The sequence below is a fragment of the Jaculus jaculus genome, chromosome 7, assembly GCF_020740685.1.
Source record: "Jaculus jaculus isolate mJacJac1 chromosome 7, mJacJac1.mat.Y.cur, whole genome shotgun sequence".
Classification (NCBI taxonomy): domain Eukaryota; kingdom Metazoa; phylum Chordata; class Mammalia; order Rodentia; family Dipodidae; genus Jaculus; species Jaculus jaculus.
Window position 1 is genome coordinate 155,898,326 of NC_059108.1, and position 26,774 is coordinate 155,925,099.

The window sequence follows — 26,774 nt, forward strand, 5'->3', positions numbered from 1 at the left end:
AAGTTCTGTTGGAATGACAGGGTCACTGCAGACCCACGCATGCCACAGGCTTACTAGAAACTCTTTTAACATAAGTCAAACCAATTATTACTTATAACTACACAGTCATTCAATAAATACAACAGACTTGATTGGTTATGTGGCCACTGAAGAATGTTCTCTACAAAAGAGGACAACAAGAACCAAGCCGAAATGTAGAGCTGTTCTCTCTCCCTCCTCCCACCCCACCCCCCGAGGTAGGGTCTTACTCTAGCCCAGACTGACCTGGAACTCACTCTGCAGCCCAGGCTGGCCTTAAACTCACAGTGATTCTCCTATCTCAGCCTCTGGTGTGAGTCACCACACTGGGGCTCAGGTTCTCTTTAAAGCCTTTTTAAAAGCCTATTTAGAACAGTTTAGGACCTTTTTACAGCAAGAATCATTTCCAACAGGCATGGATATTTTTTTTTTTTTTTTTTTTTTTTTTAGTTATTAAAGCATGACTAAACCATGACTTAGAAAAACTCCACCTTACTCTGGATTTTCCATAAAAGCAGAAGTTGTTCAATATATTAAGAACTAACTGCTCTGCACTATAAGAACTCCAACATGTTCAGCACAGAGTGACTCTAGGGAAGCCTACTAAACAGCTGTCAAGCCTCCAGAGTCTTGTGAAAGCTTTCACCACACTGCCAGTCTCCTCTAGGAAACTAACACTAATTGCATGGCAGAATACATGCCTGGGAACATGAGGTGACAACAAAAAGTGTCTGATTTGGATAGGACCAACCACTGCCTGGTCTGTGGTATTTATGTGTTTCAAGGACCAAAGGCTCTTGCTCTGATGCCACTCCAATGCCTCGAACCTATAAGCACACATGCTATTATAAAGGAAGAAACAGAAAGACTTGTGTTTATGGGCTGGAGAGATGGCTTAGCAGTTAAGCGCTTGCCTGTGAAGCCTAAGGACCCTGGTTTGAGGCTCAGTTCCCCAGGACCCACGTTAGCCAGATGCACAAGGTGGCACACGTGCCTGGAGTTTGTTTGCAGTGGCTGGAGACCCTGGCGCGCCCATTCTCTCTCTCTCTCTAACTGCCTCTTTCTCTCTCTGTCACTCTCAAATAAATAAATAAAAATACACAAAATATTTTAAAAAAAAGAAAGACTTGTGTTTAGTGCAGCTTCATCTCAGGAGCACCTGTGAAGATAACCTCAATCTGAAAGGATTGCCAAAAGAACACACATTTTAAACAGTGTTTCTCTTTCAGCTTACCTTGGCAACCAGCATCTGCTGCTGGTTTTCAATCTGTTGCTGTTGCCTAGCTGCCATATCTTGGAGCTCTGAGAGAGTAAGCTCGACACGTGGATTCCCAACCTAGAGAACAAAACGTACTTGTTGGTATGCACACTCCTCTGCACAATCAATACTTCTAGTGTCAGAACTCATATATATCTGGGTTTTAGAAAAAGGTTCCCTGTAAGTTAGAATAAAAGTTTATTACTAATAAGAACTTTTCCTAACTAATGACTACTTTAAAACTTTTTTTTTTTTTTTTTTTTGAAGGCAAGGTCTCACTCTAGCTCAAGCTGACCTAGAACTCATTCTGTAGCCCTGACTAACCTCAATCTCAAGACATTCCTCTCCTACCTCAGCTTCCTGAGTGTTGGGAAGATAGGCAGGCACCACCACACTTGGCTTTACTTATTAAATGTAAATAACAGACTTAATTTTTTTCTAAGTAACAGCTTTAACCTAATGTGCAAACATCAGATAGTACATTAATTTTTTTAAAATTTATTTGCAAGTAGAGAGGGATAAGAGGGGGGAGAGAAGGAGGGAGGGAAGCACACCAGGGTCTCTAGTTGCTCCATCAGACTCCAGATGCCTGCGCCACCCTGTGCATCTGGCTAATGTGGGTACTGGTGAATCAAACCTGGGTCCTTAACTGCTAAGCCATCTCTCCAGCCCCAGATACTACATTTAATAAGGGGCTCAACATCATCATGCAACCATTTGAAAATGTGTATTATTGGCCTGGAGAGATGGCTTAGTGGTTAAGACGTTTGCCTACAAAGCCAAAGGATCCTGGTTTGATTCCCCACAACCCATGTAAGTCAGATGCACAAGGGGGCGCATGTGTCTGGAATTTGTTTGCAGTGACTGGAGGCCCTGGTGTGCCCATTCTCTCTCTTTCTCTCTCTCTCTGCCTCTTTCTCTCTCAAATAAGTAAATAAATAAATAAAAATGTGTATTACTGGCATTCTTCTGTTTGGACCAGGGATTTAATTGGCATATTTGAGCAAATGGGACCGTTAAGGGTTTAAGAATACACAGAAAAAATGGAAACCTCCTCTCCCTTCCCCAGAACCCACTGGACCCCACTTAGACCTGTCCAGCCCTAGTATTATGCCCTTCTACTTACATATCTCTTACATATGTACTGTACTTCCCCTTAAGCCACTTTCTAGCTTCTAGGCCTATACTACTGACTCTCACTTTTTTCTTTCTCCTCCCCTTTCCTCCCCCTCCCCTTCTCTTCTCTCTCTCTCCCTCCCTCCCTCCTTCCTTCCTTCTTTCTTTCTTTCTGAGGTAGGGTCTCACTCTGCCCCAGGCTGACTTGGAATTCACTATTTAGTCTCAAGGTGGCCTTGAGCTCACAGCGATCCTCCTACCCCTGCCTCCCGAGTGCTGGGATTAAAGGTGTGTGCCACCATGCCCAGCTCACTTTTTCTTTACAGCTGGATTAAGACTCTTTTGTGTATATGCACCATATCTTCATTATCCAGTCATCAGTAAATAGACATCTAGGCTGATTACATTTCCTAGCTAGTGTGAATAAAGCAGCAATAAACATGGATGAGCATTAGTAAAGTGTAGAGTCCTTAGTGCATATACCCCTGGGGGTATAGCTGGGTCATATGATGGATATATTTTTTGAGGCAAGCCAACAGACTGCCTTTTTTATGAGAGAGAAAGAGAGAATTGGGCCAGGTGTGGTGGCACACGCCTTTAATCCCAGCACTCGGGAGGCAGAGGTAGGAGGATCACTGTGAGTTCAAGGGCAACCAGAGACTCCATAGTGAATTCCAGGGCAGCCTGGGCTAGAGTGAGACCCTACCTCGGAAAATAGAAAAAAGAGAGAGAGAGAGAGAGAGAGAGAGAGAAAATTGGCACACTAGGCCCTCCAGCCACTGCTATCAAACTCCAGATTGTGTACCCCCTTGTGTACATGTGCTATCTTGTGCATTTGTCAGTGTGCATCTGGCTTATATGGGACCTGGAGAGTCGAACATGAGTCTTTAGGCTTTGAAAGCCAGTACCTTAACTGCTTAGCCATCCCTCTAGCCCTATTTTTAGCTGTCTCAGAAACCTCCACAATGAGTTCTGTAATGGCTGCACTGGTTTATACTCCCATCAATAATGGATAAGAGTTTCTTTTTCCCCACACCCTCACCAGCATTTGCTGCCATTTGATGTCTCTGTTAAAAATACATTTATTTATGTGAGAAAGAAAATAGTAATACAAGGGTACCTTGTGGCTGCAAATGAACTCCATATGAACATGCTATTTTGTGCATCTGGTTTTGCATGGGTACTGGAGAACTGAGTATCGCTTGGTAGGCTTTGCAAGCAAGTGCCTCTCTCAGGCCCTCACTTGACTCCTTTTTGTTGTTTTTTCCCCTTACTTAATGGGTATGCCAGGACCTCCAGCCATTGCAAACTCCAGACACATGCACCATCTTATGCATCTGGTCTACATGGGTCCTGGAGAACTGAACCTAAGTCCTTCGGCTTTGCAGGCAAGTGCCTTAACCACTAAGCCCTCTCTCCAGCCCTTATTCCTACCCCCCACCCCAGGTAAGGTTTCACTCTAGCTCAGGCTAGAATGAATTAAATATGTATTCTCAGGCTGGCCTTGAACTCACAATGATTCTCCTATCTTGGCTTCCCAAGTGCTGGGATTAAAGGCATGTGCCACCATGCCAGGCTCCTTTTTAAAATATATATTTATTTGAGAGAGAAAGGAGGGGAGAGAGAGAATAGGCGCACCAGGGCCTCCAGCTGCTGCAAATGAACCCAAGATGCCAATACCACCTTGTGTATCTGGCTTATGTGGGTACTGGGGGAATCGAACCTGGGTCCTTAGGCTTTGCAGGCAAGTACCATAGCCACTAAGCAATCTCTCCAGCCCTTATTTGATTTCTTTTCTTTTCTTTCTTTTTTTTTTTTTTTGGTTTTTCAAGGTAGGGTCTTACTCTAGCCCAGGCTGACCTGGAATTCACTATGGAGTCTCAGGGTGGCCTCGAACTCACGGCGATCCTCCTACCTCTGCCTCCCAAGTGCTGGGATTAAAGGCATGTACCACCACGCCCAGCTCTCATTTGATTTCTTGATGATAACCCTTCCAACTTGGGTAAGATGCAATCTCAAACCAGTTTTAATTTGCATTTTCCTGGTAGTTAAAGGAATTTTTTTTTCACGGTCTTGCTGTAGCCCAGGCTGACCTGGAATTCACTATGTAGTCTCAGGCTGGCCTCAAACTCATAGTTATTCTCCTACCCCTGCTTCCCGAGTACTGGGAATTAAAGGCCTGCACCATCATGCCTGGTTGGAACATTAAAAAAAAAATCTATTGGCCATCTGCATTTCTTCTTTTGAAAATTCTCTATTTAGTACTATAAGCCCATGATTTAAATATTTTATTTATTTGGGAGAGAAAGAGGCAGATAGAGAGAATGCGCATGTCAGGGATCCAGCCACTGCAAACAAACTCCAGATGCATGTACCACTCTGTGCATCTGGCTTATGTGGGCACTGGGGAATAGAACCTGGGTCTTTAGGCTTTGTAGGCTAGTGCCTTAACCACTAAGCAATCTTTCCAGCCCTAGTCTATGATTTGATTGGGTTGTTTTATTTCTTTGTTTGTTTTTTGAGGTAGGGTCTCACTCTTGGGTTGTTTTATTTCTTATTATTTAGTTGAGTTCTTTTGTAGACCCTAGACATTAACCCTCTGTCTGATGTATATCTGGCAAAGATTTTCTCCCATCTTTAGGTTGCTTCTTTGTTCAATTAACAGTGTCCTTTGCTATACAACACCTTTTTAATTTCATGAGATCCCACTGTTTGGTCATTGGTTTTATTTCCTGAATGACTAGCTCCTCTTACAACTCTTTCTTCTTGAGGTAGGGTCTTACTCTAGCCAAGGCTGACCTGAAACTCACTCTAGATCCAGGCTGGCCTCCAACTCACAGCAATCCTCCTACCTTGGCCTTCCAAGTGCTGGGATTAAAGGTGTGTACCACCATGCCCAGTCCTTATAACTCTTAATGGTTAGTTCTAATCCCTCTTGTACTAAACTTTTAGGATACTTCAAAAATTTTTTTTTATGTTGTGGTGGTGCATGCCTTTAGTCCTAGCATTTGGGAGGTAGAGGTAGGAGGATCGCTGCGAGTTCAAGGCCAGCCTCGGACTACAGAGTGAGTTCCAGGTTAGTATGGGCTAGAGCAAGACCCTATCTTGAAAAACCAAATATATGTATGTATGTGTGTGTGTATATATGTACATATACGTATATGTATACACACACACACACATATTTATTTATTTATTGGAGAATGAAAGAATTGACATGCTAGGGCCTTATCCACTGCAACTGAATGCCAGATGAGTGTGCCACCTTGTGCACATGCGTCTCCTTGTACATCTGGCTTATGTGGGTTCTGGAGGTCAACCTAGGTCGTTAGGCTTTGCAGGAAAGTGCCTTAACCACTAAGAAATCTCTTCAGTCCCTAAAAATATGTATTTTTAATTTTTTAAATTTATTTACTTATTTCAGGGAGACAGAGAGAGAGAGAATGAAAATGAGAATAGGCACACCAGGGCTCTAGCCACTGCAAACCAACTCCAGATAACATGTGCCACCATTTGCATCTGGCTTACACAGGATCTTAGGAATTGAACCTGGGTCCTTAGACTTCAAAGGCAAGTGCCTAAACCAGTTGGCCATCTCTCCAGCTCTAAAAATATTTTTATGAGGGAGAGAGGGAGGGAGAAAACAAAGGAGAGAAAGAGAACGAGTATGTCAGGCCTTTTGCCATGGAAACACAATCCAGATATATGAGTCACTTTGTCCATCTGGCGTTATAGGGTTCTAGGGAATCAGATGTCTAGCATCTCTATGTTCCCCAGGGGTCTCTGGATCCCCTCAGCATCTCCTGATCCATTACTGTCCCACCGGTCTTCCACATCTGCAAGCTGTTCACACATTACCACCTTTCCCTCACCCTGCCAGGGCCCCTAATGCACCTACCAAATGACAGTATGTTATATGGTGCAGTCTGAAACTGTTCAAGGTTCCTTGATCAACCCAGAATGTCCATTCTGCTTTGTATACACACCAAATGACCACAGAGGGCTGCATCAAGTCCCTAGCACTTCTGATCTACTGTACACAAGTCACAAGTGCTGATTCTTGCTTTAAAATGCTCTCTTGTAGGCGTTTTGTTGTTTTTGAGGTAGGGTCTCACTTTAGCCCAGGATGGCCTCAAACTCACAGCAATCCTCCAACCTCTGACTCCTGAGTACTGGTATAAAAGGTATGAGCTACCAAGCCTGGCTATTGTTAGCTTTTGTTACCTTCAAGATGCTTTCTTGTCCTTTAGCGATTTTTTTTTTTTGTTTTGTTTTTGTTTCTCGAGGTAGGGTCTCACTCTGGTGTAGGCTGACCTAGAATTAATTATGTAGTATCAGGGTAGCCTCAAACTCATGGCAATCCTCCTACCTCTGCCTCCCAAGTGTTGGGATTAAAGGCATGCACCACCATGCCCGGTTCCTTTAACTATTTTTAAGTTAAGTTTGGGTGCAATATCCCCAAAATATTTAATACTGGTATAGAAAATGATGCAAAAGGATGTATCAGAGCTGGGGAGATATTTATCAGTTAAAGGCACTTGCAGGCAAAGCCTGATGACCCAGCTTTCAATTCTCAAGTACCCATATAAAGACTGACATACAAAGTGGCACAAGCATTTGGGGTTTGTTTACAGCAGCAAGAGGCCCTTGGGTGCTCATACTCACTCTCTACCTATCTCTCAAATAAATAAAATATAAAAATATTTTTTTAAAGGATGAAATGGGGCTGGAGAGATGGCTTAGCTGTTAAGGCACTTGCCTGCGAAGACTAAGGACCCATGTTCAACTACCCAGGTCCCATGTAAGCCAGATGCACAAGATGACACAAGTGTGCAAGACTGTACATGCACACAAGGTGATGCATACATCTGTAGTTCAACTGCAGTAGCTAGAGACCCTGGCATGCCAATTCTCTCTCCCTCTCCTAAAAAAATATTACAAAGAAGGATGAAGCGGTGCACAGCTTTAATTCCAGTACTCAGGAGGCAGAGGCAGGAGGATTGCTGTGAGTTTGAGGCTACCCTGAGACTACATAATGAATGCCTGGGCTAGAGTGAAACTTTACTTCAAAAAACCAAAAATAAATAAAAAGAAAAAGAAAATAAATAAGTCAATAACAAATCACATTTTGAGATGCTGAAGTCATTCTAAGGAATGATCCCTTGCATCTCATTTCTACCAGCTGGCTGTATTTGGAAGTACTGCTTTGTACTTTGGCAAGCACAGCTGACTTCACGTATGGCATTTGTTATACCATCTGTATGTGTATGTTGCTACTTTCATAAACATGTTTTCCTTCACATGTTTGGTATGTATGAACTGCTAGTACTGTCTTTTTATTTTCTTCTAGTACTAGGTAGTGATTCAGTTCAGAGCCTTCTAACACTGAGCTACATCCATAGAGACTACCTTTTTTTTTAAATTCCTTCACAACATTCTCACTTTGTTGCCCAGAATGGTCTAGAACTCATGGGCCCATGATCCTCTCACCTTAGCTTTGGGTAGTCAGGACTTCAGGTGTGCATCACACACCCCCTCACCCAACAACAGTGTACCTTTATTCATGTTTTCATTGGTCTATGTTTTTATATTTGTGAAAATAATTTGGGACTGAACAGTCCACCTTTATTCATCTCACAATTCAGTTAGGGAGTGAGGATATTTCTCAGTGATAGAACACAACTTTAGGAGGCTTGAAGTTTTGGATTTGATCCCTAGCACCAAAATAAATAAATAAATAACAAGTAAAATGAGGATACAATTAGATGTGTCAGTATTCCACCACTTGGAATACTACAGAATACTATTTCTGTTTGTCTGTGTCTCTCTGTCTCCCTTGCAGTGCTGGGATTGGACCTAGGACCTTGCACATGCTAAGCAAGCCCTCTGCCACTAAGCCATATCCCCAGCCCCAGAATGCTATCTTATTCTATAACTATGAATTACTCTTATGATTAAAACTCACAGATAACAGCCGGGTGTGGTGGCACATTTCCTTAATCCCAGAACTTGGGAGGCAGAGGTAGGAGGATCACCGTGAGTTTAAAGCCAGCCTAAGACTACATAGTGAATTCCAGGTCAGTCTGGGATAGAGAGAGACTCTACCTTGAAAAACAACCCCCAAACAAAACTCGCAGATACCAATTTAGTTCAGTTCAACACATGTTACACCCAAGGTGAAATTCTAGGAGCAACTAGGGCTAGAAAGACTAGCATAAAAACAAGGTTATCAAAGTGCAAGACAGCATATTGCTTCTTGACATTTTGGCCAAGATCAAGTGTAATATCTGTTTTTATCAGTTTAATATCTAACATGTCCTCTATCAAAGGACAATATAATAAACAGATTTTTGTAATAAGGAGTTGGAATAGGAGCTTGCTCCATCCATTCCACACATCGACCTAGTATTCTAATACCTTCAGGAAAGGTACACACACACACACACACACACACACACACACACACAAAAGTGCAGAACAAAGTCCATGTTCTTTTGATGACAACTATAAACAACCCCCCATAGGAACTATTCCAAAGAGCATGGCTCACAGATATCCCTAAGTACACTGAAGTTAACAAGAGATGAAAACATCTGAGCCAACAGACAAAAGAGAGGAGAGCCTTGGGCAACAAAGGAGTACCAAAGTTGGCATCTGCCCATCTTAGACACTTGCTCTGTGGCGGCTGCTGAGACCATGCATGCACAACACTGCTTTCTTTCTCTGGTGTAGATACTCAGGAGTAGAACCACTAACTTATAAAACGTTTATGTTGACTTTCATAAGAAACTACCAAACTGCTCTGCAGACTATAGAATCTTCTATTCCCATCAGCAACGCACAAGAGCTCCTGTATCTTCTTTCCTTACCAGTATCTGCTATGATCAGTCAACACTCACTCCTTGTATAGTGAGAATAAACCTATGTGTCTTTACAGTACAGGTCAAGTCACCACACAGGTCAGTCTCTTAATGACCTGCAATTTACAGAGAATGGAACTTTTCCAGCCTCTTGCCTTAGCAACTGCTAATAGGCATGAGTCACACCAACTTGGCATTCTTCCCTTCTCTTCCAACCCACACACTCTTCCTCCCTCACAGCTGCTGTTTGATCTGTTCTACCTTGTCTCAGCCCACAAGGAAGAACGTTTCCTATACAATTATTCTATCCAGGACATACACAAAAACCATCTTAGGAAAAGATATTTTTAACATCTTATTAATTTTAAAATGCACGCAGAAGTGTTTTATAGACAACATAATGTTTAGAAGGCTTAAAAGGCAGGTGTGCATGTCACAGAATATAGTAAAACATTATTGATGCAACGCTTCCAGCACAAAATGAGTCCAACAGATGAGCTCTCAAACCATCTTCTTCTTTTTTTTTTTTTTTTTTTACATTTTTAAAAAGCTTTATTTTTATTTATTTGAGAGAGAGAGAGAGAGAATGGGCGTACCAGGACCTCCGGCCACTGGAAACAAACTCCAGATGAATGTGCCCCCTTGTGCATCTAGCTTACATGGATCCTGGGGAACTGAACCTGGGCCCTTTGGGTTTGCAGGCAAATGCCTTAACTGCTAAGCCATCTCTCCAGCCCCCACAATATATTTTCAAACCTTCTTCTAATTACAAGCTCTTATAATATAAAGGGCACAAGCACTCTCTTAATTTTGGTTTCAAGTCTAAGTTTGTTGCTCTTAAAATGTACACAATCTCCATGTTAATAAAAAATCAAATTTCTTTTAGTTGGGAGATTATTGATAACTGCTCGGATCTCCATGTTTGTTATAGGTCTATTTAAGTGATTAATCTCATTTTGATTTAATTTAGGTAGGTCATATAGATCAAGGAAATCATCCATTTCTTTCAGATTTTCATACTTTGTGGAGTATATGCTTTTATAGTATGTCCCTATAATTTTTTGAATTTCTCTGGAATCTGTTGTGATGTTACCTTGTTCATCTCTGATTTTATTAATTTGTGTCTCTTCTCTCTTTCTTTTGGTCAGATTTGCTAAGGGTTTATCAATCTTGTTTATCCTTTCAAAGAACCAACTCTTTGTTTCATTAATTCTTTGGATTGTTCTTTTTGTTTCTATTTCATTAATTTCTGCCCTAATCTTTATTATTTCTTCCCGTCTACTACTTTTTGGTTTGCCTTGTTCTTCTTTTTCCAAGGCTTTAAGGCGAAGCATTAGGTCGTTTACTTGCGACCTTTCTAATTTCTTAATATAGGCACTTAAGGCTATAAATTTACCTCTTAGAACTGCCTTCATTGTGTCCCAGAGATTCTCGCCATGCACAAGAATTAAGTCCAAATGGATTAAAGACCTTAACATCAGACCGGAAACTTTGAAACTGCTAGAGGAAAAAGTAGGGGAAACCCTTCAACATATTGGTCTTGGCAAAGACTTTCTGAATACAACCCCAATTGCTCAGGCAATAAAACCACAGATTAACCACTGGGACCTAATGAAATTACAAAGATTTTGCACCGCAAAGGACACAGTGAAAAAAGCAAAGAGGCAACCTACAGAATGGGAAAAAATCTTCGCCAGCTATATATCTGATAGAGGATTAATATCTAGGATATACAAAGAACTCAAAAAGTTAACTAATAAGGAATCAAACAGGCCAATCAAAAAATGGGCTAAGGAGCTAAATAGAGAGTTCTCAAAGGAAGAAATACGAATGGCATATAAGCACCTAAAAAAATGTTCTACGTCACTAGTCATCAGGGAAATGCAGATTAAAACTACATTGAGATTCCATCTCACTCCTGTCAGATTGGCCACCATCATGAAAACAAATGATCATAAATGTTGGCGGGGATGTGGAAAAAAAGGAACCCTTCTGCACTGCTGGTGGGAATGCAATCTGGTCCAGCCATTGTGGAAAACAGTGTGGAGGTTCCTAAAGCAGCTAGAGATTGATCTACCATATGACCCAGCTATAGCACTCCTAGGCATATATCCAAAGGACTCATCTCATTTCCTTAGAAGTACATGCTCAACCATGTTTATTGCTGCTCAATTTATAATAGCTGGGAAATGGAACCAGCCTAGATGTCCCTCAACAGATGAGTGGATAATGAAGATGTGGTACATTTATACAATGGAGTTCTACTCAGCGGTAAAGAAAAATGAAGTTATGAAATTTGCAGAAAAATGGATGGACCTGGAAAGTATTATACTAAGTCAGGTAACCCAGGCCCAGAAAGCCAAGCGCCACATGTTCTCCCTCATATGGGGATCCTAGCTACAGATGACTGGGCTTCTGTGTGAGAATGAAAATACTTAGTAGCAGAGGCCAGTAAGTTGAAAAGGAGACATAAAGGGTGGAGAAAGGAAGGGAGGAAGATACTTAATAGGTTGATATTGTATATATGTAATTACAATGATTGTAATGGGGAGGTAATATGATTGAGAATGGAATTTCAAACGGGAAAGTGTGGGGGTGGGGAGGGAGGGAATTACCATGGGATATATTTTATAATCATGGAAAATGTTAATAAAAATTTAAAAAAAAAAATCAAATTTCATCAAGGAAGAAATCATCACAGATCTGCTATATTAAGATTAGGTACCATTGGGATATTTCCTTCTGAGCCCCCTCCAACTATCATACACATATTCCACCCTCAACAACATGTTCTTAATATATTTACATTGTCATCCTTGAGGCTCAAATTACAGCAAACTTAAAAACTTAAAAAGGAGGGGCTAGTCGGGTGTGGTGGTGCGAGCCTTTAATCCCAGCACTTGGGAGGCAGAGGTAGGAGGATCACCATGAGTTTGAGGGCCCCCTGAGACTACATAGTGAATTCCAGGTCAGCCTAGACTACAGAAACGCTACTTCAAAAAACAAAAACAAAAAAAGGAGGGGCTAAACGGGTACAATAGTGGAATGTCTGTTATGGGGGAAACCAACTGCCCTCTAATTGGACTGGAGGCCTGCTCCATGGGAGGGGATATCCCTTATACTGAAAACCTACAACAGGAGTAGTCATGAGTCCGAGGGGTGTAACATCTGCTGCTGCCTGGCTAAATGTATATACTATGCTCATCAAACTGCCCAGTAAGCACTTCTCTTAATGCTCATACGCATATATTAATGCTACTCTCACTTTTGATTAAAGAACCTTCTTTTCTCAGATGGCAGTGACCTTGGGATGACTCCGAAGGCACCATGGTACTGAAAAGATATGACAGAGGAGTGCTCAGCACTAAAATATGTCTATCACACCTTCCAAGGCTCAGGGTCCATTGTGGAAGAGGTGGCGGGAAGAATGTAAGAGCCAAAGGAAGAGGTATCCATGTCCTCACAGTGCCTCACACTACCTACACAAGACGATTATAACTGGAGGAAAAGATCATGACATCCAAATAAAAGGGAGACTGATTGATGGGGGAGAGGATATGATGGAGAGTGGAGTTTCAGAAGGGAAAGTGGGGGGAGGGAGGGAATTGCCATGGGACATTGTTTATAATCATGGAAATTGTCAATAAAAAAAGGAGGGGCTGGAAATTGCTCAGTGATTAAAGGCATTTGCTTTCAAAGTCTGATGGTTTGAGTTTGATTCCCAGTACCCATGTAAAGCCAGATGCACAAAGTGGTACATGTGTCTAGAGAGTTTACTTTCAGTGGAAGGAAGCTCTGGCACATCCATTCTCATTCATTCTCTCTCTCTCTCTGCTTGCAAATAAAATATTTTATTTAGGTACATTATTTGAGGGAGGAGAGGAACAGAAAGGGGGAAGGGAGAGGGAGAAAGGACATGCAGGGCAAACAAACTCCAGATGCATGAGCCACATTGTGCATCTGGCTTATCATTTATGGGTACTGGGAAATTGAACCTGAGTCCTTAGGCTTCCCTGGCCAGGTGCCTTAAAGGCTAAGCCATCTCTCCAGCCCAAGTAAAATATTTTTAAATACTTAAGAGCTAGAGAGATGGCTCAGTGGTTAAGGCACTAGCCTGGGAAGCCTAAGGACCCAGATTCCACTCTCCAGATCCCATGTAAGCCAGATGCACAAGGCAACACAAATGCACAAGGTCGCACATGTGTACAAGGTGACACAAACATCTGGAGTTTGATTGCAGTGGCTAGATGTCCTAGCTTGACAATTCTCTCTCTCTTAAAAAATTACAAAAATACTTTAAAAGGATCTTCAAATTCTTTTATTTATTTTAGAGAGACAGAGAAAGAGATGGGGTGGGGTGGGCAGAATGAGTGTACCAGGGCCCCCAGCCATTGCAAATAAACCCCAGACACATGTGCCACCTTGTGTATCTGATTACATGGGTACTGGGGTCCTTAGGCTTCACATGCTCATTCTTTCTTTCTTTCTTTCTTTTTTTTTTAGTTCCCCTTGCCTTTTCTTTTTTAAAATTTTTTTATTAACAACTTCCATGATTATAAAAAAACACCCCATGGTGATACCCTCCCTCCCCCCACTTACCCCTTTGAAACTCCACTCTCTTTCATACCCCCTCCCCATCTCAATCAGTCTTTCTTTTACTTTTGATGTCTTGATCTTTTCCTCCTCTTATGGCGGTCTTATGCAGGCAGTATCAGGCACTGTGAGGCCATGGATATCCACGCCATTTTGTGTCTGGAGGGTGACTGCTCATTCTTTTAAAGCATACCAGCATTTCTAAAAAAGAAGCAGCCCATGTCTTTCTCAAAGTAATGTTTGACCCACTCTCTCTCTACCTCTGCACAGTGATAAAGGAAGTCAACCGTTCAGAAGCTTTGACCCTCCACCACATTGTCTTCTATAGTGACAGAACGACTAGAACAGCAATACTGAAGGCACACGAAGTCAGTCTGTCTGTTCAACTCTTACTCCAGAGACTGAGCGCTCTGCCTTGACACATAGCTCCCCACTCCAGGACAGGAAGTAGGAAGCACATAGAGGGCAGACAGAAGAGAAGGCCCAGCTTTGATAGAGACTCCTGGATCAAGGATCATACTGTAATGGGCAAAACCACTCAGGGAATGCTGTATGCATGCATGCCTGTAATGTGTATATGTATATAATACACATACATTGTCTCTCTACGTAGTGCAGGCTTGGCCCTGAACTAGAGGTTCTCTTGTCTTCGCCTTGTGTGAACTAGAATTACAGGCATGAGCACCATGTCCAGTGAACTGTTTCTTTATAACTTTGTAAAATATTTTGAAATACTCAATAGAAATGTTTATTTCTACCCCTAAAATAATTCTTGTTTTATTCTATTTATTTATCAAGAGACAGCAGGAAATAGAAAGAGGGGGGGAAGGAGAGAATATGGTCATGCCAGGGTCTTTAGCCACTGCAAACAAACTCCAGACACATGTACCACCCTGTGCATCTGGCTTATGTGGGTCCCAGGGAATTTTTTTTGGCTTTGCAGGCAAGTGCCTTAACTGTTAAGCCATCTTTCCAGCCAAAAATAATTCTTTTTATTTATTATTCACTTATTTTTATTTATTATCAAGAGAAAAGAGACAGAGAATGAGTGTGTATGAGTGCTCTAGGGCCTTTTGCTACTGCAAATGAACTCCAGACACATGTGTCATTTTTGTGCTTCTGGCTTTAGATGGGTACTGAGGAGTAAGCAACTTTAACTACTGAGCCATCTCTCCAGCCCACCTAAAATAATTCTTTATAAATAACCCAAATTAAGAGCTGAGCATGATGGCACATGCCTTTAATCCTAGCACTTGGGAGGCAGAGGATCACTGTTGAATTTGAGGCCACCCTGAAACTACATAGTGAATTCCATGTCAGCCTGGGCTAGAGTGAGACCCTATCTAAAAAAAAAAAAAAAAAAAAAAAAATCAATTTAAGGAGCTGGGGAGATGGCTCAGTCGGTGAAGTGCTTGCAATGCCAGCATGAGGACCTAAGTTCAGATCCCTAGCACCTGTGTAAAAATATGGGCACAGCAGTGCATAATAATCTCAGCACTGGGGAGGCAGAGACAGGTGTGTGGTGGTTTGATTCAGGTGTCCCTCATAAACTTAGATGTTCTTTTTTTTTTTTTTTTTTTTTTTTTTGGTTTTTCAAGGTAGGGTCTCACTCTAGCCCAGGCTGACCTGGAGTTCACTATGGAGTCTCAGGGTGGCCCCGAACTCATGGTGATCCTCCTACCTCTGCCTCCCAAATGTTGGGATTAAAGGCGTGCACCACCACACCCAGCAATTTAGGTGTTCTTAATGCTAGGTTCCCCAGCTGATGGAGATTTGGGAATTAACGCCTCCTGGAGGCAGTGTATTTTTGAGGTAGGCATATGGGTATTATAGCCAGTGGCCCCTTGCCAGTGTTTGGCACACTCTTTCTTCTGTTCCTGTTGTCCATCTAATGTTGGTCACTAAGTGATGTCCACCCTCTGCTCATGCCATCATTTTCCCCTGCTACCTTGGAGCTTCCCCTTGAGGCCAAAATAAACCCTTTTGTTTTCCCCAAAAGCAGCTGTTGGTGGGGTGATTCTGCCAACAATGTGAACCTGACTGCCAAAAGATGGATCCCTGGACTTGCTGGATAATTAGTTTAGCCAAATCACTAAGCCCCAATGAGAGACTTTATGTCAAAAAAATAAAGTGGAGCCAGGCATGGTGGCACACATCTTCAATCCCCAGCACTGAGGAGGCAGAAGTAGGAGGATCACTATGAATTTCAGTCAGCCTGGGACTACAGAGTGAGTTCCATGTCAGCCTGGGCTAGAGTGAGACCCTAACCTCAGAAAAGAAATAATAAAATTATTAAAAAGTGGAGAGTAACTGAGGTAGACACCTAATGTCAGTTTGTGGCTTACACACACACATGCATGCACACTTTTGTACCCACACATATAAATACACATACAAACATGTAAAATTCATGACTTACCCCATTTTCAGTACGCTTTTCTCCTGGTACATTTATTATATTTCTCTGAGTTCGTTGCTCTTGGTTCTGCCGGCCACCTAAAGATATGAAAGGACCAAGTTTACTGTGATGTTAATCTTCATTGTCAGGCCGGAGAGATGGCTTAGCAATTAAGGCATTTGCCTGCAAAGTCCAAGGACCCAGGTTCAATTCCCCAGGACCCATGTAAGCCAGATGCACAAAGTGGCACATATGTCTGGAGTTCATTTGCAGTGGCTGAAGGCCCTGGCATGCCCATTCTCTCTCTCTTGTAAATAATTTTTTTTTTTTAAACTTCACTGTCAACTTGACTGGATTTACAATCACTATAGAAACACAACTGGGTATGTTTATGAGGGTATGTCCAGAAAGGTTTAACAGAGGAGGGAACAACCACCCTGAATGTAGGATGCACCATTCCATGAGCTAGGGTTTTTAACTGAATAAAAGGAGGACTCTAGTTAAGCATATTCAGCTAGCATTCATCTCGCTGCTTGTTTTTTGTTTTTTTGTTTTTCCTTTTCAAGGTAGGGTCTTGCTGTAGCCCAGGCTGACCTGGAATTCACTATGTACTCCCAGAATGGTTTTGAACTCACAGTGATCCTCCTACTTCTACTATACCCAGCAATCTCTGTGATTTTTAAAAATATTTAGTTTATTTATTTATTTGAGGGGAAAAGGAAGAGGGAGAGAATGGGCACACTGGGGCCTCTAGCCACAGCAATCTAACTCCAGATACAGGTGCTACCTTGTGCATCTGGCTTTACATGGGCAGTGGGAAAACAAATCCAGGTCCTTAGGCTTTGCAGGCAAGTGCCTTAACTGCTGAGCCATCGCTCCAGCCAAGACAAACCCTCCTTTCCTTAAGTGGCTTTACTCAGGTATTTTATCAAAGCAATGAGAAGAGTAACTGATATGCTTACAAATTCTCCCATTTCTTCACCTACTGAATTCTGTTGCCTACAAGTGTGAAATACAGTCTGAGAAATCCAAGACTTAGTAGAGTTAAAAACTGTCTTGCAGGGCTGGAGAGAGGTTAAGGCACTTGCCTGCAAAGCCTGAGGATCCAAGTTCGATTCCCTAGAACCCACGTAGCCAGATGTACATAGTGATACATGTGTCTGGAGTTCCATTTGCAGTGGCTAGAGTCCCTGGAGCACCCATTCTCATTCATTAACCGCCCCACTTGTATAAATAAATAAGTAAATAAAAAAACTTTTGTGGGCTGGAGAAATGCTGAATGGTTAAGGCACTTTACTACAAAGCCTAATGCCTTCGGTTTGATTTTTTAGTACCCATGTAAGCTGGCTACACAAAGTGGTACATGCACATGGAGCTTGTTTGCAGTGGCTAGAGGCCCTGGCATGCCCATTTTCTCTCTCCCCCCTCTTGCTCTGACTTTATTTCTTTGCTTTCAAATAAATAAATTTAAAAAAAAAACTTCTGTTTTCATCTGGGTGGGGGATGGATAGGTGGATAAAGCACTTCCCATGCAAACAATGAGTACCCAAATTCAGATCTACAGACTCCACATTAAAACAAAAAGAACTTTATTTATTTATTGGGATGGGGCTTATGTAGGCCAGCTGGCCTCCAACTGACTATGTATCTGAGGATGGCCTTGAACTTCTGGTCTTTCTGCTTCCCCAATGCTATGATGACAGGCATGTACCACACTTGGTTTATTCAGTGGTAGGGATTGAAACCATGGCCTCAAGCATAGACAAGCACTCTACCAACTGGGCTACATCTCAGCCTGTGAGCATCATTCTATGTAGGACTCCTTTTCCATGGCCTGAAGTAAGTACAAATGAGAGCACAGGTGGACACATGTCCACATTCCTCCACAATAGCCAGTGTAGCATCTAACCTTAAAAAACTGCTTTACAGCCGGGCGTGGTGGCACACGCCTTTAATCCCAGCACTCGGGAGGCAGAGGTAGGAGGATTGCCATGAGTTCAAGGCCACCCTGAGACTACAGAGTTAATTCCAGGTCAGCCTGGACCAGAGTGAGACCCTACATCGAAAAACAAAAACAAAAACAAAAACAAAAACAAACTGCTTTACAATCAATCTTACATATAGATTCCATTTTCAATATTTATTTATAAACATACAGAGAAAGAGAAAGAGATGGAGAGGGAGAGAGAGACAGAGAAAGCGAGATAGAGCGTGAGAAAGAGAATGGGCATGCCAGGGCCTGTAACCACTGCAAACAAGCTCCAGATGTATGTGCCACTTTGTGCATCTGGCTTTACGTGGGTACTGGGGAATTGAACCAGGGCTGTCAGGCACTGCAAGCAAGCATTTTAACCACTGAGATATCTCTACAGTGCTGTTTCTTATATTTTTTGTTTTTCTTTAATGAGAAAAAGTATGAGAGAGAGAGAGAGAAAGGGGGGGGGGAGAATTTGCACACCAACACTTCCAGTCTCTATAATCGAACTCCCGACTGTGCACCATGTTGTGTGTCTGGCTTGTGTGGGTTCTGGAGAGTTAAACATGAGCCCTTAGACTTTGCAGCCAAGTGTCTTAACTGCTAAGCTGTATCTCCAGACCTGTTTCTTTTATTTTAATGAAATCTTTTGTTTATACTCTATCTCAGAATCTTCTTATTATTATTATTACTTTTGTTTTGTTTTTCAAGGTAGGGTCTCATTCTAGCTTAGACCTGTGCCTCCTGAGTGCTAAGATTAAAGGCATGTGCCACCACGCCCGGCTACCTTTTTTTTTTTTTTTTTTTGAGGTAGGGGTCTTGCTCTAGCACAGACTGACCTGGAATTCACTATGTAGTCTCAGGGTGGCCTTGAACACATGACGATCCTCCTACCTCTGCCTTTCAAATGCTGGGATTAAGGGCATTTGCCACCACACCCAGCTTCTCAGAATCTTAAAGTTGACTTGTCATCAAGCATTTTGACATTTAAAAAGAGCAAAGATGGGGCTGGAGAGATGGCTTAGTGGTTAAGCGCTTGCCTGTGAAGCCTAAGGACCCCGGTTCGAGGCTCGGCTCCCCAGGTCCCACTTTAGCCAGATGCACAAGGGGGCGCACGCATCTGGAGTTCGTTTGCAGAGGCTGGAAGCCCTGGCGCGCCCATTCTCTCTCTCTTCCTCTATCTGTCTTTCTCTCTGTGTCTGTCGCTCTCAAATAAATAAATAAAAAATGAACAAAAAAAAAAAGAGCAAAGATGGAAAATTTTATGGAATGCATATCTGTCACAACTAAAAAATGTTACTTTTTCATATTGGGTATGATGGTATATGCCTATAATCCCAGTACTCAGGAGGTTATAATAAGAGGATTTTGAGTTTGAGGCTAGACTAAGTTACATAGTGAGATCTTCCTAAAAGGCTTTTAAATTTTAGATGAGATTAGCCAGGTGTGGTAGTGCACACCTTTAATCCCCGCACTTGGGAGGTACAGGTAGGAGGCAGAGGATTGCCATGAGTACGGGGCCACTCTAAGAGACTACATAGTAAGTTACAGGTCCGCCTTGGCTAGAGTGAAACCCTACCTTGAAAAACCAAAAATAAATAAATAAAATAAGTTTTAGATGAGATTAAAATAGAAATTATCCAGTATGAGAAAAATGTGAAAAAACTGACCTTCACTAGTGGGGTTAAATATTATTAATTCCTTTTTGTTCTTCAAAAATTAAAATTTTATCTAATAAACTCATCAAGGGCTGGAGAGATTGCTAAGTGGTTAAGGCACTTGCCTATGAATCATAAGGACCTAGGTTCAATTCCCCAGTACTCACACAAAAACTAGATGTACAAGGTGGTGCACACACATGGAATTCATTTCCAGTGGCTACAGGCCCTGATGAGTCCATTCTTCCTCTATCTATCTACTTCTTTCTGTCAAACAAATAAAATATTTTTAAAAAAGAGCATCGAAGCCAGGCATGATAGCTCAACTCTGTAATCCCAACACTTAGGAGGCTAAGGCAGGGGGATCACCATGAGTTTGAAGTCATCCTATAGAGTGAGTTCCAGTTCACCTTAGGCTAGAGTAAGACCTTGCTTCAAAAAAGCTCACCAAAACAAAAACAAACTAAAAAAGAAAGGAAGAAAGAAAAAAACCCAAAAAACAACCAACCAAAGCCCATTAATGTAAACTAGAAAACTTCTGGTTATCTTGTCATAGTCTTTGAAAAAGTAGTGTGGTGAGGGTTGTGCAGGAGATTGCAGAGCACAAACCTGAGGTGCTATGTTGTGGAGAATGGCCACTCCAGACCCTGCCCAGAGTGTACATGACCTCAAAGGTAAGCAGGATGCAGAAAGAAATTAGTTTTCCTCATGTTTCTTTCCTAGTATTCCCTATCAATTGAAAGATTAAAGAAAAATCTTACCTACTTCATGTTCAGCCATGCATTCTCAAAGATTAAAAGGTTCAGATGTGCACGCCTTTAATCCCAGCACTCAGGAGGCAGAGGTAGGAGGATTGCCATGAGTTCAAGGACATCCTGAGATGTCAGAGTTAATTCCAGGTCAGCCTGGACCACAGTGAGACCCTACCTCGAAAAACAAACAAACAAAAAGAATAGGTTCCAAGAGGGCAGAAATCTAGAGTTTAGAGAACCTATTAAGAGTTAAGACAGCCTAAGTGAGGTCAGGGGAAGAGACTGAGTAAAGGAAAGATGAAGGGAGGGCTAATCAAAATCTAAGAGGATATAAATAAATCATATGGAAACCTACTCAATGGAACACTCAGGAGACATAGATGGTTATTAGAAAATTTTCAGCGCCAGGGATGGGATACCTTCTAGTGAGTTGTTGGCCAGGGAGGTCCCTGATGCCACCAAAACATTACAGGCCATTGCTGAGGCCCACCAGGAATAGATGGTAAGACCCTATTGCTGAAGACTCCACATACTTGGGCTGCAAGGTCACTAAGAAATCTTGCTGGAACTGAGCTGAAAATCTCCTCCACGTAGACCAGTTGACAGAAAGCTGGAAAAAGCCACACTGCATGCAGTTCAATGGGAGAGAAAGAAATCACAGTGAAGATACTCCACAGTGGACACTGCAAGCCTTGTATTTGGCCAGCTAGGCAAAATGAGCCAATGGGTGAAATAATGGCACGTCTGTTATGGTGGAAACCAACTGCCCTCTAATTGGAGTGGAGGCCTGCTCCATGGGAGGGAATGCATCCTTGATACTGAAAACCTACAACAGGGGTAGTCATGAGCCCTAGGGGTGTAACATCTGCTGCTGTGTGGATAAATGTATATACTATGCTCACCAAACTGCCCAATAAGAATTTCTCTTAATGTTCATACCCATATATTATTGCTACTCTCATTTTTCTTAAATAATTTTTTAAAATTATTTATTTATTTATTTGAGAGCGACAGACACAGAGAGAAAGACAGATAGAGGGAGAGAGAGAGAATGGGTGCACCAGGGCTTCCAGCCTCTGCAAACGAACTCCAGACGCGTGCGCCCCCTTGCGCATCTGGCTAACGTGGGACCTGGGGAACCAAGCCTCGAACCGGGGTCCTTAAGCTTCACAGGCAAGTGCTTAACCGCTAAGCCATCTCTCCAGCCCTACTCTCATTTTTTTGTTAGAGAACTTTTTCTTTTCATATGGCTGTGACCTTGGGATGACTCAGAAGGCATTATGGTGCTGAGAAGAAGTGACAGAGAGAGGACTGCTCAGCACTGCAGTATCTCTATTATACCTTCCATAGCTCAGGGTCCATTGCAGGAGAGGTAGCAGAAAGAATGTAAGAACTAAAGGAAGGGTAGGACTCCTTACAAAATGCTCCTCCAGACACAAAATGATCTGGATACCCATGACCTCACAGTGCCTGACACTACCTATACAAGACCATCATAATAGGAAGAAAAGATCATGACATCAAAATAAGAGAGAGAGTAGGGGCTGGAGAGATGGCTTAGCAGTTAAGGCACTTGCCTGCAAAGCTAAAGGATCCAGGTTCGACTCCCCAAACCCATATAAGCCAGATGCACAAGGAGGCACTCACATCTGGAGTTTGTTAATGTGGCTGGAGGCCTTGACATGCCCATTCTCTCTCTCTCTACCTGCCTATTTCTATATATCTCCCTCTCTCAAATAAATAAAAATTAAAAAAGAGACTGATTGAAGAGGGGGAGGGGATATGATGGAGAGTGAAGTTTCAAAGGGGAAAGTAGGGAGAGGGAGGGAATTACCAATCATGGAAGTTGTTAATTATAAAAAATAAATAAATAAAGAGTTAAGACAACCTCCCTGTTTTTATGTACAAAGCAAAAATGCTTAGTATATGAATGTACAGACAATATATCTGATGGGAATAAATGGAACAGCAAGTAAGAATGTAATGTCATGTCATGTCCTGTCCAAAATGCCTCCCTAACTGAGCACTAAAAGAGATCATGAGATATCATTTATCAGTTTATAGGGTTAGTTATTTTTAGTATTTAAAATATTTATTTATGAGAGAGAGAATAAGGATGCCAGGGCCTTCAGCCACTGCAAATGAACTTGACACATATGCCACCTTGTGTATCTGGTTTACATGGGTACCGGGGAATCAAACCTGGGTCTTCAGGCTTGACAGGCAAGAGTCTTAACAGCTAAAGCCATCTCTCCAACCCTATTTTTTAAAAATATTTTTATTTATATTTATTTATTTATTAGAGACAAAGAGAGGAAGAGAGTATGGGCATGCCAGGGCCTCTAGCCACTGCAAATGAATTCCAGATGCATGTGCCATCATTGTGCATCCGGCTTACGTGGGACCTGGAGAATCAAACCTGGGTCCTTAGGCTTCACAGGCAAGTGCCTTAACTGCTAAGCTATCTCTCCAGCCTCTATTTTTTTTTAATTTTGTTCATTTTTTATTGATTTAGTTGAGAGCGACAGACAAAGAGGCAGATAGAGAGAGAGAATGGGCACGCCAACATGGCCTCCAGCCACTGCAAACGAACTCCAGATGCATGCGCCCCCTTGTGCATCTGGCTAATGTGGGTCCTGGGGAATGGAACCTTGAACCGGGGTCCTTAGGCTTCACAGGTAAGCGCTTAACTGCTAAGCAATCTCTCCAGCCCTCCAGCCCCTATTTTTAATATTTTAAAGAACAAGACAATACAGTTAAAGTATGTGTCTCAATCTTCCTACTTATGCCTTCCCAGTGTTGTGATTACAGAAGTGCAACACCATATCTGGCCAATTAATTTAACTTATTTAATTGCTACCTTGTCAAAGCAGCACACCATCAAGAAATTACATTGTTATAAACACAACATTAAAATTATACTAGGTGCCACTTAATCTTTGATAGTAAAGAAGAAACTCAATCTTATATTTGAGTCAAAAATAATGGATAAACATTTAGTGAACCCTTTTCATGTTCTAAGCCCCTTCAAAACACTTCAAAGTAAATATCATGAACCCTCACAATTCCCTAAGGCACTGTGTACCATAAAGGTTTAGGAAGTGAAGTTACCTGTCAACAGTCAACATCTCACTCTAAGTGAATGGCAAAACTGAAATTCAGTTGTCTGGATCCTAACTATACCCCACAACCCTCCCTACCCTGTCCTGCAGCCACCCCAACTCCCTTCTGCCCAAGCTAACACTACCAGATATTCACATGCCCTTCTAAAGACAGTTTTTGAAGTAAGGTCTCGTTCTAGCCCAAGCTGACCTGGAATTCACTATGTAGTCGAAGGCTTGCCTCAAACTCACAGCAATCCAAGTGCTGTGATTAAAGGTGTGTGCCACTATGCCCAGCAGGAAGAGAGAATGGGCATGTCAAGGCCTCTAGTTGCTGCAAATGAACTGCAGATGTATGTGCCACTCTGAGCATCTGGCTTTCCATGGGTACTAGGGAATCAAACTTGGGTTATTAGGCTTTGCAGGCAAGTGCCTTAACTGCTGAGCCATCTCTCCAGCTCAAACTCAAGACAATCCTCCTACTTGCCTCCCAAGAACTGGAATTAAAGGTGTGCACCACCATGCCTGGCCCAGTTTTATCTTTTATTGTGTAATGTTACACCCAGAAAGACTTTCACCACTCTAAAAATGGAAACAATTCTCATACTTTGCTTTCTAGTAATTTCATAGTATTATTTAAAAATCTGTACATTTGACCTATTTGGTATTTATCAAAAACAATCCCTTTAAACATCAAGTCCTTTCATGTGCCTGAGTGCATTATCTGAGATTCTTGGTGTACTAACAGGAAGTAAGGGCCAGTGATTACAAGGTGGGGTATGTCATAACCTATAATAACAGGAGGCAAAAGCACATGAAACTCCATCCTCCCTCTTACCACTTGTGAGAGAATGAGGAAAATGTGTGAATAACTATTTTCTTAAATTATGAAATATTCTAAAATTAATTTGTATGACAAAAGTTAACAAATGAGGAAGAAAGCATTTATCTACCTTGTTCACTGCTCTCAGTTGGGGAGTCCTCATGTCGAAGGAAAAATTTCACTTCTTCCCTGCGGGGCCCCCACTTCTGAAGGTGCTCATACATCATGTGGTCATAGGGGATGGGGCGCTCTAGGAAAAAGACCACATCTTACAACAGAAACAAAGACAATGCTATGTCAAAAGAATCTTTTTTTTTTTTTTTTTAAATCTTAAAGGGATGTACACAATGCATGTACACAGTACAACTCAGGGCCATCCCAAGCACTGAACTTTAGCTTTAATGAGCAAAAGGAAGACTGTGAGTAGGAAGTGGGCAATAAGAAGACAACATATAAACACAAGAAGTACACATAAAAGTAACTTTGCACCATTCAGTAAGAAACATGTTTTTCAAGATAGTTACTTATCACAAAGCAGTACCTTACATCTTCAAATAACTAAAACAAACTTGCCACACCATTTTATAAATTAAAATGTTACACACAGCAATGGATGTGCAAAGGTTGACCAGAGCACTTCCTGGCAATTCAGACCACATAACTGTGAAGTTTGCCAGCATTTGCACAGACTAAAATTCTCCAAGTTGGTAATAAAAATGAAATTTGGTAGTATTAAATGGATTTCAAACATTTCTTTCTCCTTTTTTGTGTGTGTGTGTTTTTTGAGGTAGGGTCTCATTCTAGCCCAGGCTGACCAGGAATTCATTATGGAGTCTCAGGGTGGCCTCAAAATCACAGCGATCCTCTTACCTCCGCCTCCCGAGTGCTGGGATTAAAGGCGTGCACCACCATGCCCAGCTGATTACAAACATTTCTAAAAGCAAAGCTCATTAACAGAATATCTCTTTACCAACTGCTTAAGACCACTAAGATTTTCTACTTAACTAACCAACTGTTTCAGCAGCATTCAACAACTACTACTGTTTATTAAGTGAGTGAATTTAGTAAATCATTCCCCTCATGAAGCTGAGTTCCAAAGCATTTTAGCATCACTTGGCCTTTTGCTTTCAAATGTTTCTTAGCAGCAATCTACCAGAATCCTATTTCTGTATGTGTGTGTGTGAGAGAGGGGGGGGGAGGGAGGGAGGGAGGGAGGGATGAATATTGGCATGGCAGGGTCTCTAGCCACTGCAATTGGACTCCAGATACATGTGTTACCTTGTGCACATGAGTGACCTTGTGTGCATGTGTCACCTTGTGCATCTGGCTTACATGGGTTCTGAGGAGTGGAACCTGGGTCCTTAGGCTCAGTAGGCAAGAGCCTTAACTGCTTAGCCATCTCTCCAGCCCAGAATCCTATTTTTTTTAAAGGCAAGGTCTGTCTGTCTATCAATCAATCATCTATCTATCTATCTATCTATCTATCTATCTATCTATCTATCTATCTATCTATCTATCTATCTTTGTGTGTTCGTATGTGTATGGATACAAATTTGTGTGCATGTATGTGTATGGTAGCCAGAGATGGACATTAGGTGTCTCCCTCAATTACACTCCACTTTATTTATTGAGACACTTTAGTGGAGGATTCAAATTCAGGTCCTTGTGCTTGTGCATTACGCACTTTACTGACTGAGCCATCTCCCCAGCTCTAAAAGGCAAGATGTTGTGGTACTGAGTTTTGTGCCATGAACATGACTGTGCACCTCCACTCTGCTGTTTGCATTGACTGATGTTCTTCAATGATGTTTCTAAGTCTCACCATATAGGTCTTGAGCACTGCAACTTTACTGTACAGTGGTTCTTTTGTCTCTTTAAAAATTTTTTTGTTTTGTACATGCACACAAATATGCCTGTGTGCATATGTTTGTGATACACGTCTCTTGCCACTACAAAAGAATACCAGATGCTTGCACCTTTATTTATTTATTTGCTTTTTATTTTATTTGCAAGCAGAGAAAGAGAGAGGGAGGAAGGGAGGGAGGGAGGGAGGACACAGAGGGAGAATGGGTGCGCCAGGGCCTCTAGCCACTGCAAATGAACTCCAGGTGCATGTGCCCCCTTGTATATCTGACTTACGTGGGTCCTGGGGAATTGAACCTGGGCCCTTTGGCTTCACAGGCAAGCACCTTAACCACTAAGCCATCTCTCCAGCCCCTTGC

General features: G+C 42.0%; 1 protein-coding gene and 1 non-coding gene across 7 annotated transcripts in view; one reads left to right on the forward strand and one right to left on the reverse strand.

The window, feature by feature from the left end:
* Positions 1 to 26,774, reverse strand: part of Ppp1r13b (protein phosphatase 1 regulatory subunit 13B) — a 103,693-nt gene that overhangs the window by 31,237 nt on the left and 45,682 nt on the right. For 4 of the 6 annotated variants that reach the window (XM_045154742.1, XM_045154740.1, XM_045154741.1 and 1 more), the window contains exons 3-5: positions 24,683 to 24,802; positions 16,265 to 16,341; positions 1,253 to 1,354 (exon numbers count right to left, since the gene is read on the reverse strand). In XM_045154742.1, the coding sequence (XP_045010677.1) occupies positions 1,253 to 1,354; positions 16,265 to 16,341; positions 24,683 to 24,802 (299 nt within the window). The remainder of the gene's footprint in view (positions 1 to 1,252; positions 1,355 to 16,264; positions 16,342 to 24,682; positions 24,803 to 26,774) is intronic. The other 2 variants (XM_045154744.1, XM_045154743.1) reach the window with 2 other exon arrangements.
* On the forward strand, positions 8,641 to 8,831 carry LOC123462387. The gene has a single exon (XR_006638216.1). It is a non-coding gene; the product is annotated as a U2 spliceosomal RNA (small nuclear RNA).